Source organism: Urocitellus parryii, chromosome 1 (genome assembly GCF_045843805.1).
Source record: "Urocitellus parryii isolate mUroPar1 chromosome 1, mUroPar1.hap1, whole genome shotgun sequence".
NCBI classification, from domain to species: domain Eukaryota; kingdom Metazoa; phylum Chordata; class Mammalia; order Rodentia; family Sciuridae; genus Urocitellus; species Urocitellus parryii.
Genome location: NC_135531.1, coordinates 16,464,559 through 16,485,716, shown reverse-complemented (window position 1 = coordinate 16,485,716; position 21,158 = coordinate 16,464,559). Strand labels below are relative to the sequence as shown.

At 36.8% G+C, this 21,158-nt stretch overlaps 1 protein-coding gene across 1 annotated transcript in view; it reads right to left on the bottom strand.

Annotated features, from left to right (window-relative positions):
* Positions 1-16,020, bottom strand: part of Mroh2b (maestro heat like repeat family member 2B) — a 98,146-nt gene extending 82,126 nt beyond the window's left edge. Inside the window, exon 1 of the mRNA XM_026410232.2 lies at positions 15,861-16,020. Coding sequence (XP_026266017.2) covers positions 15,861-16,020 — 160 coding nt within the window. The remainder of the gene's footprint in view (positions 1-15,860) is intronic.
* Positions 16,021-21,158: the final 5,138 nt, after the last annotated feature.

Sequence of the window (21,158 nt, the reverse complement as noted above, 5' to 3'; positions counted from 1 at the left end):
GTATAATGCACTAATAAAAAAAAAACATTTTTAAAATAAAAATAAAAACTACCCATGCAGAAAAATAATAACAGCTGAGAAATTCAGATGAGAGATAACAGCATGTGGGTATAACTTAGAACTAAGAAAAACTCATTAAAGGGCACAGAAAGGAAAGTTACACATTGCCTACATAAGCCTTTTCCCAAGCCCTGGCAGCACAGTGCAGAGAAAGATAGCTTCTGCTGAGGGAAAGAAGAGTAAATTGACTCCTTGAGACTGCTGTGGACCAAAGCATAAAGTGAAACAGTGCTCGACTGGCATCTGGGGCCCCAAGGTCTGGGCCAGTATTTGTAGACCCAGTCTTTAGGTCTGCTCCAATGCCAGGTCAGCGCCAGGGGCTGCAGGTTCCAGGCCCACCCACTTCAGGCTCTCCCCTATGGACCCAAGGTACAGAACAGCCTCTGTGGACCCAGGTTCCATAGACAGAAGACAGGCCTGCTACAGCAGACCCAGGCTTCAGAATGGACACTACACACCCAGGCATCACGCAGGCTCCTGTGGGTAGAGGCACCAAGCCAGCCTGTCAGATTTTCTTTGCTAGAAGGTTTTTTATTTCTGATTCAATCACCATACTAGTTACAGGTCTATTAAGTGGAGTGACTATAGTTTATGGAAACCTATTTTATATATATATATATATATATATATATATATATATATACACACACACACACACACACACACACACCTTGGTGGATAGGAGAGTCAGTAAAATATATATGCGAAGAACTAGAAGACAGAAGCTTGAAAGCTGCAAAGAAAGAAATGAAAAAGAGATGTAAATATTAATTACACTTATTTGAGCATTACACGTTGCATGTATGTATTAAAATGTCACAAGTACATCATAAATATGTATAATTATTACATGTTAATTAGGATGAAAAATATATTTTAAAATGGTGGTTATGATGGTTGGTGTGGGAGGGATGCTAATGAAAGGGTACAAAGTTTTTATTAGGTGAATAAGTTCTGGAGACCTAATGTAAACATGGTGAATAGAGTTAGTAATGATGAATTACATGTTTGAAAATTGCTCAGATATGGCTCTTAAGGTTTCACTACAAAAAATGGTTTAAGGATGTAAGGTGACGGATATGTTGCTTATTTCACACACACACACACATATATATACATATGTATATATATAAATAATATAATTTTGTATATTTTATAGAAATATACAATACAATTTTATACCTTAATTAATTGATGAAAAACTATTTATTGGCCCATAAAAATAATTAAAAAATAGAAAAAATATATTGCTCTGTCTTATTTGTTTTGGCTTAATCTATTGCATTTTGACATTCGTCTTCTTATTGATTATTCCTCCTAGTTTTATAAAAAGCTCAACTGACACACACACACACACACACACACACACACACACCCATTTCTTCACTGAATAAAGTAAATTTACTTTTTTTTTCCTCTATGTTTACTTTCTAGATAAATTTTAGGCATATAGTAGGTACTCAATGAATATTTGTCAAATAAATAAATTGAAAATAAACGGTTTTGAATAATTTAAAAAGTTTATGGCTTAGAGAGTGTTCCCTGTGACAGGAATATTTAGGAATTGGTAACACTGGGCCAACCAGTAGAGAGAGAATATCAGGAATCCAGAGTTGTGTTTATTGAGTAGGAGAATAAACGTCTTTAAGGGAACCAAGAAGGTAAGCTTACATTTACAAAAGAAGATCCTGTATATCAAATGACAGACAGATATGGGGACAAGTCACTCCTATGGAGGACATTGGAAATAAAAGCCCTGTCAATTGGGAGGAGGAGCCAGTGTGGAAGGAGCAGAGCCGGTCCCAGAGCAACCCGGTGGGCAATGGTGGGCCTCCCTCAACACCAGCCCAGAGGGCAAACTAGCTACTAGAAGGGAAGGGGCGGGACCACAGCCAATGGATCAACGCAGGGTCGGCTCACACCTGGGCCACTGTAATCCAGTCTGGCTCATTAGATCCTCATTCTAACTGGCTTTGAAGACCCTGGTGGATGGGAGAGTCAGTAAAATAATCCCCCCTCCCTGCCCCATCAAGGAATTGTGGCTAGAGTACTGAACTCCAGCAATTAGCATTTTTTTTTTTTTTTGATGTATGTTCTGTTCCATCAAGATTAGCTTGGGAAAGTTTGGCTGGTTTGAGGGTACATATAGGGAGAGTTTGGGAAATGAGCCCTTGAGACGGGACAGACAGAAGCAAGGAAAATCAAGCAGGAACTGCAATCTAAAGTTGAGCCCTAGATTATTCCTTCAAGGTGACATTGATGAACCACCTATTTGAGAATTGATATACAATTATTCTACAAAATTTCCTTCCTGTTCATATCTATCATATAATTCTCTCAACTTCGGTGTTGTGAGAGTTTTTGTCAAGTGCTCATTGAAGTAAAATCATGCTGTTTATGGTACTCCTGATGAGTGTAAGAACTGTGTCAATAAAGGATGCTTGTGTGGGGGGGTGCGGTTCAGAGGGAGGTTTAGACTCTCTGTCATCACATCTTTCTTTTCTAAGTGTTTACTAAACTTATATTTACCAGTTCTCCATTTTCTGTTGTATTAAATTACTGTTATTTAGCATTAAATTTCCTCCTCCCTTTTGAAAATCAGAACATTTTCTTTCTCTCTAGTATTTGTTTTGTGTGTCTCCCAAGAATTAAGGATAGTTTTAGGACTACAGCTTTGATTTCTCTCAGTACACCGAAGTGCAAATTAAATCTGATGGAAGCTTTGATCTCCATCAACAGAGCTAGGTGCATGCTTTCTAGTCTCATCTGCCTTGCTTAATCTTGCTTCTTTTAACTCTTCTTTCTTAAGTAATTCTCATTCATGGAGAGGTTGGGAGCAATTCCTGGTTGAGACATCCTGTTTTATCTCTTTTCACTTGTTGTCAGTGAATCTTCTGCAGCATGCAGTCTGCTTTATCTGAGTCCTTCCATCAAGCACAGCCCTGAAGGTCTGTGTTCTTCCATGCTTGAATGCTTCATTGCCTTCTGATTTTTGACACCCCCTCCCTAAATTCTTAGGATCCCTTGCTTCTGTTTTGTATTTGCCTTTGATTACAGAAACTACATGAAATGTCTAGGCTCTGGAGTTCCCAAAGAAGAGTGGAAAGATCCTACCAGGGGCAGAATTAAATGCTGACATCTCTTCCTTTTGCATCCCTAATCAAAACTGTATATGATAAACTTCCATGGAATTCACTTATTGGGTGCACACTGTATTTCAGACACTGTCTTTTGCTCATTTCATTATTTTGATGTCTAACCCTCCTACACACCTATAACATGTTTCTGTTCACATGTCCCAAAGGAGGAAAACAAAACTTACAGAGGATGTGATAAAAGGTACATTGAGAGAGAGCTGATTGATCATCACCATCAGGCTGGGTCCTTGTGGTCTAGATTTGAGTCAAGTGGTTAAGCAGAATTCTCTGTATAGTACTTGAAGTGAAATTCCCTTTTGGGACTAATCTGATGTCTGTCCTTGTGTCCTACCAAACACACAGCAGTTCAGCCCAACTTGATTTTTCTCAGCTCAGTCCAAATTTGCCCATGCTGTATCCTATCCCATCAATAATCAAACTACTTTCTGTGTCGACCTTCTAGGTCTAGTTGTTACTAACACTAGATCCGTTTTTCATGGAGACTTTGGGGACATACATCCCAATCTAAAGGAACAATGGTAAGTGTAAGTTTTAGGTAAGATGAGCTGGATGATGTTGAGATTTGGGGAACACTGAAGCCATGAGGACAGCAAGTTTCTCGGTGCCTTTTAAACATCCCCATCCATTGTATTCAGGCAAATCCTGATCCTCATGCTTTTGGCTTATTTAGTGTATGTTCTCCTCTCCAACACTTTTTCATGTACTTCTTCTCATCAAAACCCACATGGTAAAGCTCGGTCATTTTAAACTACATTTACTGTTGAGCAGACCAAAGCTCTCCCAGGGCTGACAGCTTGTCCAAATTTTCCTGACTTGAGGAATAATTCCTTCCCTTCCATTTTTTCTTATTGAAGTCGGCAAGTATTCAATGTATATTAGAAGATGAAATTATTGGGTGTTTAAATTTATTATTTTGTTGCACACTGAGGAGGATGGCTGGAGCAGGGTACTTCTGTGGGCTTAATGGCCAAGATGAGAGATGACCTAATGTCACCCTGGAGTCCATGGGTGTCTTGGAAGAGAAAACAGAGCAGAAAGGGTTGACCAGTGCAAGAGGCAGGTGCCATTGAACAGGACATTGTAAGAATGAGACACAAAATCATAACAAAACTTAAAAATATTATTGTACAACCAGAGACGCTCGAACTAGTTATCTAGAAAAAAAAATCCTGGCTAATATATAATACAGAGATACTACTTTAGTTTGTGCCTCACGCTGCTGCAACAGAAAACTTGCTCCTTTTTATTTAGAGCCAGCATTCTGGAACAACAATGGTACTTTCCCAGCATCTTCATCAATTTCTACAGTGTACTGACTATTGGGATGATTTTAATGAAGATGATTCTTATGTTGGCAACCCAATCAGACTTCTATGGGACAAGCAGAGAGTATGATTTGGGACAAATGCAACCCTGAACTGTTTTCTGTTTTACATATATCATACTTATTTTCTTGGTAGAAAATAAAAGTTAATTACTATTGTTGATACCTCACTCCTAAGAGGCCAGAAGTTAATGTGTTACCTTTCCAGATGGTTTGATCTTTGGGCATCTCCCCTCACAGCACAAAAGACACACAGAGAACTGCAGTGGGTTCTTGAGTACAAAAGAGAAAGCTTGTGTTCTCTCATAGCTATGTGTCTTCCTGTCCCCATCTCCTGGTGGCTCTCAGGCAATGGGCATAATAACTTCAGGGCACGAGCTTGCATTTGTAACCATGTTTCTGTTTTGTGGTTGTGTGATTAAAGCCATGAAGATCGGGGCCAAGCATGGTTTACTATGTATTTGAATTCCTTATGCTTGCAAAATGCTTTGACTATGGCTGTCCTTCAGTAAATAGATAACCCAGAACCACTCCATGAATAAGTACAGTTCACCTGGATGAGTATAATTTGTGAAATTTACACCTTTTTATTTCAAGTTAAATTTTCCCAATGTCAATCTATTGGTAAGAAAGAAAAAGACTAGATTAGATTAGATCTTCTGGCCATTTCAGTTGGACTAAAATTATGGTCCTGTTTTAAATTTATCTTTATCTTTTTAAAATATCTATTTGGTGGAAGTAAGGAGGGAAAGTAGTTTATTAATATTTTTATAAAAGAATACATAGAGACAAGATTTACTTATGAAATCACATACTCTGACCAAAGCAGAATTGATGCTTCAAAACTTGTCAAAATGTTTCCTCTTTATATGCATGTTACAGAGACTGTGAATGGTCTTCATGTTAATTACATAGCCTCTCCTTCTATAGAAATTGGAGGGTGAGCAGGGCAGCAACATTTGCATAAAAACTATATTTTCCACTAAGTCTTCTTTACCACCAAGGAGTCAACCCTCTGGCCAGGAGGATGTGAGTAGCAGTTCTGTGTACAGATTCTGGGTCATATCTTCAGAAAGAAAGGAACCTGATCTTTGCTTTCCAGCACATTCCTGAGGACTGGAATATGGAGATGGTAGTGATTTATTCCTGACCATTGCTGAGAAATGGTTGAAAATATGATAGAAGATTCAAATTTTCGAATTTATGCACCAACCAGGACATAAAACAAAACCTCTAGAGAGAGAAATAAACTTCTTTATGCATAACATTTTTAATTGTCTGAGTTTAGGATTGAATCCAACTTAGTTTTTTTAAATTAATTTTTACTGCTGCTTTATAATTATACAAAATGGGAATTCATTGTGATGCATTCCTACATGAGCATAATTTATCAGTTTATTTTCCCAGGAATTCCCCTTTTCCTTTCCTCTTCCCTCCCCCTCGACCTTCTTCTTCCTCTACTCTACTGATCTTCCTTCTAATTTCATGAGATTCCCGCACCCGCCACTTTTTTTTTTTTTTCTCTTTAGCTTCCACATATAAGAAAAAAAAAACACATAACACTTGACTTTCTGACTTTGGCTTATTTCATTACATACAATGCCCTTAAATTCTACCCCCCCTTTTTTTTTGCAAATGACATAATTTCACTTTTTATGGCTGAATATAACTCCACTCATGTTGATGGACACCTAGGCTGGATCCATACCTTGACAAACAGCTTTGAATTATTGTCAACTTGCTGTTAAATGCGATTATTCCTGTTTGTCTCAGAATGCTCAACAGAGTTAACTGTGGTGAAGAGGAGCATTTTCAAAAGTTCCTTCAAGGGTGCTAATTTTGTAGGGTTTATGTATGGAATAGTGTCCATAAACTGAAGCTATTCTAGTGATAATTAATCATCCTTCTTAGGATGACCTGCCTGCAATAACTCTGGGCAAGAGTCTCCTATTTTTTTGAAAAAGATATCTGACATAAAATACAGTTATTATTGAGTCAAAAACCAGTTTATTTTTAATTTACTTTTTACTTTTTATTTTTTTATTTTTTTTTACTGAGATGGTTGAATTGTTCAGTATTACAATGATAGGAACAGGGAAATTAAATTAAAATGCACTCACTGTGAATGCCCTTCATGCAAGTCTGTTCTCCACTGTCCTTTGACCAATCCAGTTCTTCCCATTTTTTTGCCTGTAGTTCCCAAGGAAAAGTGAAGAATGTGTTGGGAATGCAGCATCCTGAGATAAGGAATGCTGGCACAGCCAACATTATTCTAGTGCCCTCTTACAAACAGGATGTCCTTCAGTAGTCTGGCCCAGCAAATCATGTTGTCCTGGGATATAAAACCCCAGAAATCTTGGTGGCTTATAACAAACATTTAGTTTTCGTGCTCATATGTTTGCAGGCCATCTGGGGTGATTCTTCTGTCCAAACAGTGTTCAGGAATACTCCACAAATTTCTAATTTTGGGATTGGAGGTTACCAGAGGCATTTTTTTTTTTTTTGAGTAGAGATTCTTCTTCTCCTTTTTTTTTTCCATTTAGTTATACATGAGATTTTTTTTTTTTCCATTTAGTTATACATGACAATAGAATTCATTTTGACATAATTATAAAAGCATGGAGTATAACTTAGTTCCCAGTACTTCCCTTTCCCCTTCCTCCCTCCCTTCCGCTGTTCCCATCCTTCTACTCTACTCATTTTTTCTGCTAGTTTATTATAATTTTTTAAAAAGAATCCTTCTCCCTGTTCCCATCCTTCTACTCTACTGATTTTTTTCTGCTAGTTTATGATAAATTTTTTAAAAATTGGTGTCTTGTGGATGCACATAATGGCGAGATTCACTGTGGTGTATTCATGTATGTACATAAAACAGTTAACATTTAAAGCTCTGACAAGACATAGAACACAACACATAGACAAGCCCTTAGTAGACTAAGAAGCTGTACTCTGCCACAAATGAGTGGATGTGCAATTCTACTACAGGGACAAGAAAAATTCAGAACAACAATGAAGTATACCACAACAATATTTTAAAACAGGATTTTTGAATAAAATTGGTAAATTTTACATAAACGTGGATTCTCAAATCTCTTTAAAGACTTTGCGGCTGGGATTTGTAGCTCAGTGGTAGAGCGCTTGCCTAGCACGTGTGAGGCACTGAGTTTGATTCTCAGCACCACATTAAAAAAAATAAAATAAAGAGATTGTGTCCATCTATGATTAAAAATATATATATTTTTTAAATTGAAAGACTCATCAATTCTGATCCTATGAGCAAAGGTCAGGTGGACCCGATTTTAGCTTTCTGCCTTTAATCAGGGGAGTTGTTTCAATTTGCTAGAACTTTTATCACCCAAGATTGCCTTTTGACAGCTCTCTTCACTCCTCATTATATCCTGGCTTCTGAAGGCCATCCAGTTTGTGACCTGTAGCATAGCAGGTAGGTCAGAAAGCACATACACATCTCACATTTCAACTGAAAAGTACCAAGGAGCTATAATCATAGACAAATGGCTAAGGGAGAACCATGGGGTAGAGTATTTTAGGCTAGTGTCAAGGCATTAAGATAGAATAGTTTGTAGCAAACTTTATTAAAGAGATAAAATTGGAGTTAAGTCCCAAAGCACAGGTAAAAATTTGATATATAGCCAGAAGGGATATTCTAAGACGTGAACAGTGGATACCAAAGATTATGTGAAATAGAAGCAATGCCCTTAGTGCTAGTACAGCAGTAATATTGGCCAAACCCAGGAAGATGTACTTACAGCCCATCTGCTTATTCTCAGATTATCATTCCTGATCTTATATGAATAAGAACTGAGTAAATTCCTCGGGGGAGAGACTCCTTGTCAAACTGTAAGAATAAAATACAAAGGCAAGTTAAACTTTTTACATCAGATGTGTTTTAAGAGTGGTTTTCAGAAGTTGAAATTTTTACACATCCCCTTTTATTACAGCTGACATTTCAATATCTCAAGAACTCTTAGGGAATATTTTGATTGTGTGAAAATTTTTCCTTCATTTTGCATGAAAGCAATTCTCAGACTTTTGTAGGGTTTTAAACCTGAAGAATTAAAAAAAAAGTACTAATTCCTTCTGCCATGTTGAGTATGTATATTAGTTATTGCCACAAAATTGTGAAATAATTGTGTAACAATTCATCTACAAACTCATTGGACTGACACAATAACATTTATTTTCACAGATTTGTGGATTGACAGAGGCGACCGAACTAGGTGGGTTTGGCTTGGTGGTGCTGGTGGTCTTGGCTACCTTTGCTATGTCTTAACTTGCTGCAGTAGCCAGATCCAGGCTGGGTGGATTTCTTGGTATGTTTCTTATTCTTCCCTGTGGATCAGGGAAGATGACTAATGGTGCTGATGGAGCTGGAAAAGGCCAAATCCCTGTTTTCAACATGTTTGCATCCATTGGCCAAAGCAAGTCACATGGCTCAGACTAGAATTAGGATGGGAGTTTACTCTCTGCTAGGAGCCACAGCCAAGTAATATGATGCATGGCACTTTGGGTTGTAAGGTGACATCAGCTAGCCATTGAGATGATATGATTATGTTAAGATTTACATTCATATGGATATTGGACTCCTGCTGTTCACCTTGGTCTGCTACGGAATCCTGGAGAGTTCCCATTGGTTGGGGAAGGACAGTAGGAGGGAATTCCGGGGGAGGTCCTGGTCCCCGGTTCCAGTAGAACCGACCGTGTGTGTGGACCGGCTTGCTTCCCGGACGCGTATGGGGTATTGGCGGCATTTTCAAAAATAAAGTTTTGTTCCTGCTTGAGTGGCTCGTGATTCTGTGCCCAGCAGACTGCAGCAATTGGTGGCCTGGACTGGGAACTCCTGAAGCTTAGAGGTGAGTAAAATTGCTCACCCCTGAGGGAAGGCGACAGAATGGGTGACCGTTTCAAAAAACAATGTGTTCTTGTTTTGATTTATTTTGTTTTTATTTCAAGCTCCCTAGCCCTAGAATTTTCTCAGGCCAACTGGGAAAAATGGTTGGCTCAAGGTTTGAAGTTATTCTGCCCTGAGAAAGAGAAAATTGATACAACCATTCTCTGCTCCGTTTTTGTTTCATTCTATTTTGGCTTTGTTTTATGCTATCTTATTGGGTTGCCTTATCTTTATAGTAGATTAGAATCTAGTAAAAAACAAACCGAAAGACTGTTAAGTAAATTGTTAGAGGTCCAGACTATGGTAGAAAACATGTTAGGTCAAGCAAAAGAGAAGGTCTCTCGAGCTAGTCAGACAGAGGAAGATTTGAAGAAAGCAAGCTTAGAAGAAAAACAGCCATCAGATGGGGAGGCTGCTACTAACTCTGTTCTATCACCAGAGGGCGTAATTCAACCAACAGCTCCATCTGCAGCTGAGCGGCCCTCAACTCCCGTAGTTGATGGACGGAATCCTGAGGCAGGACCCCAAAGATTAGCATGCCCTGTACTTGAGCAGGCAGGAGGGCAACGAATTCACCATGCTTTAGATTTCAAAACAGTAAAGCAATTAAAGGAGGCTGTAACAACCTATGGTCCACAAGCACCCTTTACCATAAGTATGGTCGACTCTATTACCAACTTGGACATGACACCAGCAGATTGGGCTAACATGTGTCGATCTGTGCTGAATGGAGGACAATATTTGTTATGGAAGGTTGCCAATGAGGAATTTTGCATGGAGACAGCTAGGCAAAATGCAGCAGCCGGTTACCCTCAAAGAAATCTAGATATGTTATTAGGAAAGGGACCTTATGAGGGTCAAAGACAACAAATTGAATATGATCCTGGCGTAGATGCACAAATTGCTGTAGATGCAGTTAGGGCATGGAAAACTTTACAGGGGCATGGAGATTTACAAGGTCAATTATCTAAGGTAATACAAGGAACTAATGAACCTTATGCTGAATTTGTAGATAGGCTTATTCAGACAGCTTCTAGAATATTTGGAAATACAGAACAGGCAATGCCATTTATAAAACAACTGGCTTATGACCAAGCAAATCGTTGCTGCAGAGAGGTCATTAGACCATGGAGACATGAAGATTTAAACACACATATTAAATTATGTAGAGACATTAATGAACAAGGGCAAGTCTTAGCAGCAGTACAACAGGCTTTAGATGCCAGGCCAAAAACATGCTATAATTGTAATCAAACAGGACATTTTAAAAGGAGTTGCCCCATAGGAGGAGGGTTTAACAAAGCTAGGTATCAAAGGAATAGAATACCGGGTATTTGCCCACAATGCCATAGAGGGAGACATTGGGCTAATAAATGCCATGCTCAAACCACCATAGAGGGTATTCCGTTATCAAAAAACGGACAAAGACCAAGTGTTTACCCACGATATCGTGGAGAAAGGCATCAGGCTCCATTGACAAAAACGGACTGGAGGGCCCAATGCCCCAGGGCCCAAAACCACAAATATACGGGGCAATGGAGGAACCCAGCAGCACCATCAAGGTAGTGCCCAGGACGCATTATCCATTAAATCCCTCATCAGACAAACTATAGGGAGCACAGGGTTGGACATCTGCACCTCTGCCAGAGCAGTACTAACTCCAGAGATGGGAGTTCAAATCATTCCCACAGGAGTAAAAGGACCTCTTCCCAAAGGAACAGTAGGCTTATTGTTGGGACACAGTTCTTCTACACTAAAAGGACTTATGATAGGTCCTGGGGTAATTGATCCCGATTATGAGGGTGAAATAAAAATTATAGCTAGTTCTCCAAGAGGTATATCAGTAATTTCATCAGGAGATAGAATAGCACAGTTATTAATAATACCCAGCCTGCATGATAAATTTTCCAGTTGTAATGTAGAAAGAGGTTCCAAGGGATTAGGCTCCACAGGTGTAGATTGGGCTATGCTGTCTTTAAATTTAGATTCTCGCCCCATGCTAAAATTAAATATTCAAGGACATGACTTTAATGGGCTACTGGACACAGGTGCTGACCTCAGCATCATATCTCGTCAAGAATGGCCAAAACATTGGCCATTACAACAAGCCACTCAAACGCTTCGAGGCCTAGGAGTGGCAACAAATCCCCATAGAAGTGCTATGGTATTAGATTGGAGGGATCCTGAAGGAGGTGAAGGAACTATACAGCCCTATGTATTGGATCATCTTCCCGTAAATTTATGGGGACGAGATGTCCTAGATCAATTAGGATTGACATTAACAAATAACATCAATCCTAATGCTCCCACTACTAGGGCTAGACAAGGCTTTAGGAAGAAAAAAGATTAAGAGAACAAGAACAAGGTATGACAGCACCAATTCAAATAGATCAAGACATAAATAATCATGGATTGGGTTTTCAGAAAGGGCCACTGAGACAATCAAAATTACTTGGAAATCAGAAAGACCAGTGTGGGTTCCTCAGTGGCCCCTGACTAAAGAAAAGATACAAGTAGCCCATGACCTGGTCAAACAACAATTAGTGGAAGGACATATACAACTTTCCATATCTCCCCATAATACTCCCATTTTTGTCATTAAAAAGAAATCTGGTAAATGGAGATTATTACAAGATTTAAGAGCCATTAATAATGAGATGGTTATTATGGGACCTGCTCAATCAGGGATTCCCCAATTGTCTGCTTTACCAAAAATCTTGTATGTTTTAGCTATAGATACGAAAGATTGTTTCTTTTCAATTCCAATTCATCCCGAGGATAGTCCACATTTTGCATTTACTATCCCTGCACTAAATCATGAAGGTCCTGATCAGAGATATGAATGGAAAGTACTCCCTCAAGGGATGGCTAATAGTCCAACTATGTGTCAAATTTATGTTAATAAAGCAATCCAGCCACTTAGAAATCAAAATCCTGAACTACAAATATTTCACTATATGGATGATGTGTTATTGGCACATAAAGATAAAAACACATTGTTAGAATGTTATGCCACACTTACAAATTTATTAAAAAATTATAATCTAGAGATAGCAATAGATAAAGTACAATTAAATCTTCCAATTAATTATTTAGGAGTTCTATTATCCTCAACCATGGTCCGTCCACCAAAAATTCAAATATGAGTAGATCAACTCAAATCACTTAATGACTTTCAAAAGTTATTGGGAGACATAAATTGGGTAAGGCCTTATCTAGGCATACCAACAGGAGAGTTGGGACCTTTATTTTATATTCTAAAAGGTCCATCAGATCCAAATTCACCCTGCATGTTAACGCCTGAAGCAAGAAAAGCATTAAAAATCATTGAAACATATATGGAAAATATGCATTTGGATAGAATTGATATAAGTTTGCCTTTATTATTTATTGTACTACCAACAAAAAATATTCCTACAGGAGTATTTTGGCAAGAAGGTCCATTATTGTGGATACATTTATCTTATTCTCCTAACACTATTCTTACCAGATATCCTGAGGCTGTAGGACAATTAATACTCAAAGGAATAAGAGCAGCAAAGGGAGTGTTTGGGATTTCTCCCAATAAAATTATTACTCCATATACTATGGATCAAATTGATGAGTTAGCTAATGAGTTAAATACTTGGGCAATAATCATGTGTAAATCTAGTGTTTCATTTGATAATCACTTACCATCTAATCCCTTGTTGTCTTTTTGGTCTAAGCATCTTGTAGTTTTTCCAAAAATGACAAGAAAAACACCTATCATGAATGCTCCAAATATATTCACTGATGGGTCAAACAATGGTACAGCAGCAGTAGTTATTCCTGATCAAACTTTTACATTTTTAGTACCCAAACAATCAGCTCAAAAGGTAGAGCTTAATGCAGTATTACAGCTTTTATGATGTTTAAAGATTCTGTATTTAATTTATTTTCTGATAGTCAGTATGTAGTTAATGCTATAGTATCCCTTGAAGATGCTGGTAGGATTTCACCTTCTTCTACTGTTTTCTCTTTGTTTTCCGCTATACAAAGTCTAATCTGGGACAGAAAAGATCCATTCTTTGTAGGACATATCAGGGCACATACAGGATTGCCTGGAGCCCTTAGTTTGGGCAATGAACTAGCAGATAAATCTACACATGACATACATATTTTCTCCACAATAGAAGAAGCTATAAATTTTCATCAAAGGTTCCATGTCAATGCTAATACTTTACAAAAGCGTTTAAAAATAACTAAAGAACAAGCCAGACATATAATAAAACAATGTCAAAATTGTGTGACATTTTTACCACAAGTTAATCTTGGAGTCAATCCTAGAGGACTGATACCTAACCATATTTGGCAGATGGATGTCACACACTTGCCAGAATTTGGAAAATTAAAATATTTGCATGTTACAGTTGATACTTCTTCTGGATTTTTGATGGGCTCCCTCCATGCTGGAGAAAAAACTAAAGATGTTATAGCTCATTGCTTACAAAATTTTGCCACTGTGGGCGTTCCAAAACAGTTAAAAACAGATAATGGTCCTGGCTATACTTCTACCTCTTTTAAACAATTTTGCTCATCATTTGGTATTACTCACATAACAGGAATTCCATACAATCCACAAGGACAAGGCATAGTTGAAAGAGCTCATCAAACTATTAAAATGTACTTATTAAAGCAAAAAGACGGAATTGGAAAGGGGTATATATCCCCCAAAGATAAACTTAAAATAACCCTTTTTACTCTAAACTTTTAAAATTTGGATTCATCAGGGCTTAGTGCTGCGGAAAGACATTTGTATCCAAAAAATGTACATAAGCCTAAGGTACTTTGGAAAGATATTCTAACAGGACAATGGAAAGGTCCTGACCCAGTGATAGTCTGGAGTCTGGGCTCTGTCTGTGTTTTTCCACAGGAGGAACAGCAGCCGATTTGGATTCCAGAGAGGTTAACCAAAACAATTTCTACAGACCAAAAAGAAGATGATTTGACTCAAATCCATAACAGCTGATATCCAGGACTCCAGCTTGGCTATTCTTACATCTGCAACAGTGATTAACCAGGATGCTTTTTTTCAATATCTATTTTATTATTGCTTTTTCCCACATCATAAAGTCCCATTTTATTTTTGAGCTCATACAGACCTAGATTAATGTTTTTCTGATCAGTTTTATTTTTTGACTATGGAGTTTTAAAACATTGCAATGGAGATTTCACCTAGGTAAATCTACAAGGCCTTTACTATTGTCTTATGTGTTGTATGTTATGTGTGCACACTTCTGTTTTGTGTTGTATGTCTGTATGTGCGTATGTCCATATATCATATATGAGGAGCGCTCATAAATATATGGATCCAAATTTTTTTTATTATTCACATGATTTTAATGGTTTAATTTAATTTGGGTAAACAGCTGTTGAAGACTGTTTTAATATTTGTACAAATAAGCAGGTTAACAGATCTGTTTGTTTACTTTCATCTTTCCTTTTCATTATATTTAATAATTCTGTTCAGGATAATGTAAATTGTTCTAAAAATTGTTTTCTTAATACCTGTTGAAATGTTACTTTTTTTTTTTTCTTAACATCATTGTCAATATCCCTATTTTCATCCCACTGCCGGTGAAGACAAAGATAAAACCAAACTACAACTTCTTCAATAATTATCACAACAAACTATATAAACTGATGCATCAATGAATAATAACTCAACAAGTAATGCTCAATCACTGAGTCGATTTATTTTGGGAGGAAATGGACATATTGATAGATTCCTCCACTTTGAACTGCTTACAAAACTTGCCTGGACTATGTATCACTTGTATGCATTATGCTCTATTTGTTGATACAGCGAATTATGGTAGTGCTGGCGTATCTTAGCTGATGTGTCACCAGTGTTACAATTTTTCCTAAGGAGCCGTCAATTGACTTGATGTCGTGGAATTTCTGTATCCTCCTCCCATCTACTAGTGATGGTCTAATTTTGGGGGCCAACTGAGGTGAGGCAAAGAACCTCACACTCCCACCAGCACCAAGGCCACATTTGGGGGCCAACAGAGATGAGGCAAAGAACCTCACCCCCCCACTGGTGCATAGGCCTATCCACAGGTATGGCTATATACTGGACCGGTAGTCAGTGACGGGTATGATTCAGTTGCAGTGGTATCAACCTAAGACAGGAGGCTGATGCCTAGAGGTCAGTTTTCTGATGACGGGTAAGAACCATATGTTGAATTGGACATACCTAACAGGCACGGTCCCTAGCCACATTGCCTGTTGCTTAATTAAACAGAAGGGGGAAGATGCTAGGAGCCACAGCCAAGTAATATGATGCATGGCACTTTGGGTTGTAAGATGACGCCAGCTAGCCATTGAGATGATATGATTATGTTAAGATTTACATTCATATGGATATTGGACTCCTGCTGTTCACCTTGGCCTGCTACGGAATCCTGGAGAGTTTCCATTGGTTGGGGAAGGACAGTAGGAGGGAATTCCGGGGGAGGTCCTGGTCCCCGGTTCCGGTTCCAGTAGAACCGACCACGTGTGTGGACCAGCTTGCTTCCCAGACGCGTACGGGGTATTGGCGGCATTTTCAAAAATAAAGTTTTGTTCCTGCTTGAGTGGCTCGTGATTCTGTGCCCAGCCAGACTGTAGCATCTCTCCACAGAGGACTTTATAAAATTATAAGATGGTAAAAGGTGTTTACAGGAAATGCTAAAGAATTTGGAGCATTAATACAATGGATCACTTGGAGCAGATCAACTCTCATTCAACATGTGCACACAAGGCTGGATAGATCAATAGTTTGGGAATTAAAGAACCCTGAAATCACAACTTGCCTCTACTTATTTGTTTGCTCAATTTTACCATCTTGAAAATGGGGATGGTAACACAACCTACTTTTAATGATGCAATACCTGCTTTGTATGATTGCATGGAGTGCCTAGAATCTAGTCAGGATTTAGCAAATGCTAGATCTCTTCTTCTGCAATTATTTTTTCTCCTGAATTTTTCTCTCTTTATCTTGTTTTTGGGGCTATGGTTTAATACACTCATTTTATAATTTCTATCTTTAGAGAAAGATTCATCTGCTATTGTTTGGTGACTTGAATCAAACACTCATAGAACTTTTTTAATCTTACAGGAGGGATACGGATGAACATATTCTAATGCTATCATACCTTCTCAGGAACAGTGCCTTCAATTATTTTCAAAACATGCTCATTGAAGCCCTCTAGGCATGAACATTTTTTTTTGACAGAACACAAGTGTAAGCTGGGTGAAGATAGATTTGTGATTTCTAATGAAAGTTATAAAACTAAAAATAAACATGAATTACAAACACACTACAGTGATTTCTGAGCTTTCAGCAGAATGAATTCTAAAATAACAAGGGTGCTGCAGGCTGGCAATGCATGATGTGATGTGTTTGGAGCCAAATTGACATTACAGATCTGTATGGAAACAAATGTGTTGTCATGGTAGAATTGTCAAATTAAAAAAAAAGTTTTTAGGAAAAACACTTGCAGTACTGAAGAATAGAGGTCTTGGTTAAGAAAGGATGCAAATTTGTGTGGGTGAGTAAGAATGAAAGGTTGAGGCCAAATGAAAGTTCCATCAAGAGTGAAAAAAATTCCTGAAATACATGCCATGTTGACTATTAGGATTATTAGGACAGTTTATCACATATTTCCTTCAAGGGGGCATTTCAGTATTTATTTTTAACAAGCTGAATGGAAGTGATATAATGACTTGTCATATTAGAAATGAAAATAATTCATGAGGGTCTGTCTAAACTCATCAGAAATTGAAGTGCATTTATGTGAATGGAGGAGGTCACCTGACTTTGACGGCAGTGTGACCACCGTCTGATTATAGTCAGGGTCAGCTCCTAAGTGGCCATTTTTGTAATGTCAAAGTGAAGAACAAGGATGAGAATAAGTCTACAGCAGCATTTATTTGAAAAGGGTCATTATTAATCAATGCGCTTATATAACATTTTACCAAATGGAAAGTTCTCAAATAGAATGGATTCAGAAGGCTCAGTCAGTTATATAAATTCTTAGTTTGTTTTAAACAAGGTACTGATGGTAATGTCTGTCCTACCACTTCTGCAGGCTTGTTTCGAATATCAAATGAAATAATACATAATGAGAAAGTAATTTTTTAAATGTTGAAGTGTGAAGGTGTAGCTCAGTAGAAGAGCACTGCCGCCGTCTGGCTGGGCAAAATAACTGGTGGGTGACAAGCAACTTGTGAAGATTGAAACTGTGGGAGCCGCTTTATTGTAGGACAGCAAGGTATATATGCATAACTGAATACACAGCTTGACTCAATTTAGCATCATCCAGTTACAGCAATTAGTCATTAAGGAATCCTCATCATCTTAATGATTACACACAGCTTAACTTAATTGACATAATCTAGACACAGCAGTCAGTCATTAAAGAATCTCCATCATCTTAATGGCTCACTGGCGTTACTTCTCAAACCACTCCTCCTGGCAAAGTGCCAGGCGCCATCTTGACTTGTCTGTGGCCCTCAACAGAGCAATTGTTTGGCATGCTTGAGGTCCTGGGTTTGATCCCACTACACACACATATGCATACGTGAACACAAACACAGTACAATAAAATATTTAAGTGCTGTACATATTTCTTTTAGCTGCCACAAAATCCTTATTTTGAAGAACTCTTTCTTTTTTTAGGATCCTTTTGGTCTCGGAAGTTCTTTTGCTGTATTGGTTTTAATTCAACCAAATACCATATTTAAAAAGTATTAGGATTAGGCAACAAATGCTAAGTTCTTAACTCTTTGTGAACTAATAGTAAGTTCCCAATAAGCAACGAAACATGGAGGCTCATCACAGTGATAATTATAAATACTTACAATTATAAAACGCAAATATCTTTTAAATCCAAATTGTTCAATAATAAGAGGATATCTGAATAGATCACATTGCTGCCACAACATGGGCATTGTGATGATTTTTTTTAAGGCAATGACATGAGCATAGTGGAAATATTTAACAACCTGTATAGCACAGATTATAATGTATCAGCCATTATGCCATCCTGCTAGAGTAGAGGTCCGGAACTTTCTGACAGCATCACACATATTCCTCCAGCTGACAAAATGTGAGAAAGCCTACGGGTTGAAGCCAAGGCATGTTTGCTAGGGGCAAGTGAGGAGGCTCAGTGCAGCAACCCTTTCCAAACACTGTGGAAATATATTAAAACTTTAGTAACTCACATGGTTGGACTGCATCTTCTAGCTGAACATCAGCTTACAAGTGAGTTCAAAAATGATGGGATTCAAAGCCATATGTGAAGAACTATCCCATTAAATTATGGGATTAAATTAAGTTATATGAAAAATGCTAACTATGGCATTATTCTTTATTTTTGTCCACAGGTACTCCGTTTGTTCTTTCAATAAGAAGATATTCATCTTTCTAACTCTGGAGAAATTATAGCAGTTATTTGTTAAATTTCCTAAATATCTCCTTGTCTTTATTTTCCTTTTCTTTTGCTTCTGTAATTTCTATTATCAACTTTTATTATGTAGATATCAGAACTTATAATTCTATTTTTCATTTCTGCTTTTTGTTTTTAAATAGTTTTTGCTTTATTTCTCTTTATTTGATCAAAGATAGTTTCTAGAATTCCTAAAAGAGTTCACTAGGTCTTTCTTTATGTGTATTCATTTAAATATTTATCTTATCTTTTGTGATTTTTAAAGAATTTAAATATAGTTTAAATTTAATATTTTTAATATTAATAAATTCTAGATTTTAATTAGTTTTGTTCTATACTCTTTATTTCTTCCTTTATTTCCTTTGATGTATTTACCCTAATTATTTAAAATTTCTTGGACTATTTATTCTAATTATTTTATTTCCAGTGGTACATTTTGACCATTTTGGGGGAAGTGTTGTGTTTGTACTCTTTAAATCACACATTATTTTGGGTTGTAAGTCTATATTCTTCTAGGGTATTAGCAATTTTTTTCTGATAATATTCTTTGAGTACAGATAAAATTCTGTGAATTGAATATGAATTTCCCATACAACTTTATATCTTTAAGTATTAAGTTGCTAGACATGGAGTTTCTGGGCCAACAAGTATGTATGATATATAGACCACAAATTTATTAATATTAAAAAATCAAATTTCAATTTATATTTAAATTTTTTAAAAATCACAAAAGATAAAATAAATATTTAAATTAATTCACATAAAGAAAGACCTAATGAATTCTTTTAGGAATTCTAGAAACTGTCCTTGATCAAACGGGGAATGAGAAATAAAGCAAAACTGTTTCAAAAAAGAAAAAAAAGGAAAGAAGCATAAGTGAAAAATAGAATTATAAGTTCTGATATCTACATAATAGAAGTTGATAATAGGAATTCCAGGTGTTAACAGGAGGTGGTGAAAAACATCCCATAATATTCACAATTCCATGATTTGGGCCATTCTTCCCCTCTTATTTGAACAGTTTTCATATTTATGATATTTTTGTTTGTTTTGAGGAGCCGAAATTCTACACTCTTTGAAATACAAAGGGTTATTGTCTTCATAATTTCTTCATTTATTTTATGCTTACAAAGTATTTGTCACCCTTATTTCCAAAATTTTCTATAACTATAATGAAAATATATTTAATCCTTTAATCTACTTGGAATTTATTTTTGTGACATAATTAATTGATTGCAATTTTAGTAAGCAGTTGGATATTGATGGGTAATTGAGGGTCCCTTTTAAATTGTTGCTCTTTCAAAACAGCGACAATTATATTTGTTATTCTCTAACAGCACATAATTAGAAAAGTTAACATGTGGCCAGCATTTATAAGTGTTCCTTCTTTTACACATTAAATATTCTGGGGGAAAAAGAATACAACCAAAATAGTACTTGGCTTCTTTGTGCTCTCAGATTGGCAAAAATGAAAACATTATGATACATATTGTATTATGGAGTGGAAAAAGGAACATATCAAGTCTCTTTTTGTCTATAAGTTAAACCTTTCAAATGAAGGAAAATTGGCAGTACCAACTGAAATTAGCAGTACCAATTTATGCGTGCTAAAAAAAAAATTAAAAACTATTTTTAGGGCAATTTTAGGTTTACATAAACATTGAACTGACAATACAGTTGCATATATCCCTTCTGTCCCTGTAGTTTCCCCTATTATTAGCTTGTTGCATTAGTGTGGTAATTTTGTTGCCATCAATGAATCCACACTGATAACACTATTATTAACTAAAGTGCAGAGTTTACAATTAGAATTTATTTTGTGCTGTTCAATTCTATAGGCTTTGACAAATGGATGTTATAATCTGCCATTATAGCAGCATAGGGAATAGTTTTACTGCCCTAAAATTCCCCTGGCTCCACTTATCCATCTCCTCCTCCCTTCCCTCAATCTTCTAGCAACTATTGATCTTTTTGATGTCTCCAGGGTTTTGCCTTTTCCACAATGTTGGTTAGTTTGAATCATACACAGTGTGATTTTTTTCAGACTGGCTTATTTCATTTAGTAATATGTATTTAAGAATCTTCCATTTTTTTCATTATTTGAGCTTATTTCCTTTTTTGGTGACTAATATTCCATTGTATGAATATACTATATTTTGCTTATTCATTTGCCTGTTGAAGGATATCTTGATTGTTTATGGATTTTTTTAAAAAATGTTATCTGTTTTTTTAGATATACATGACAATAAAGT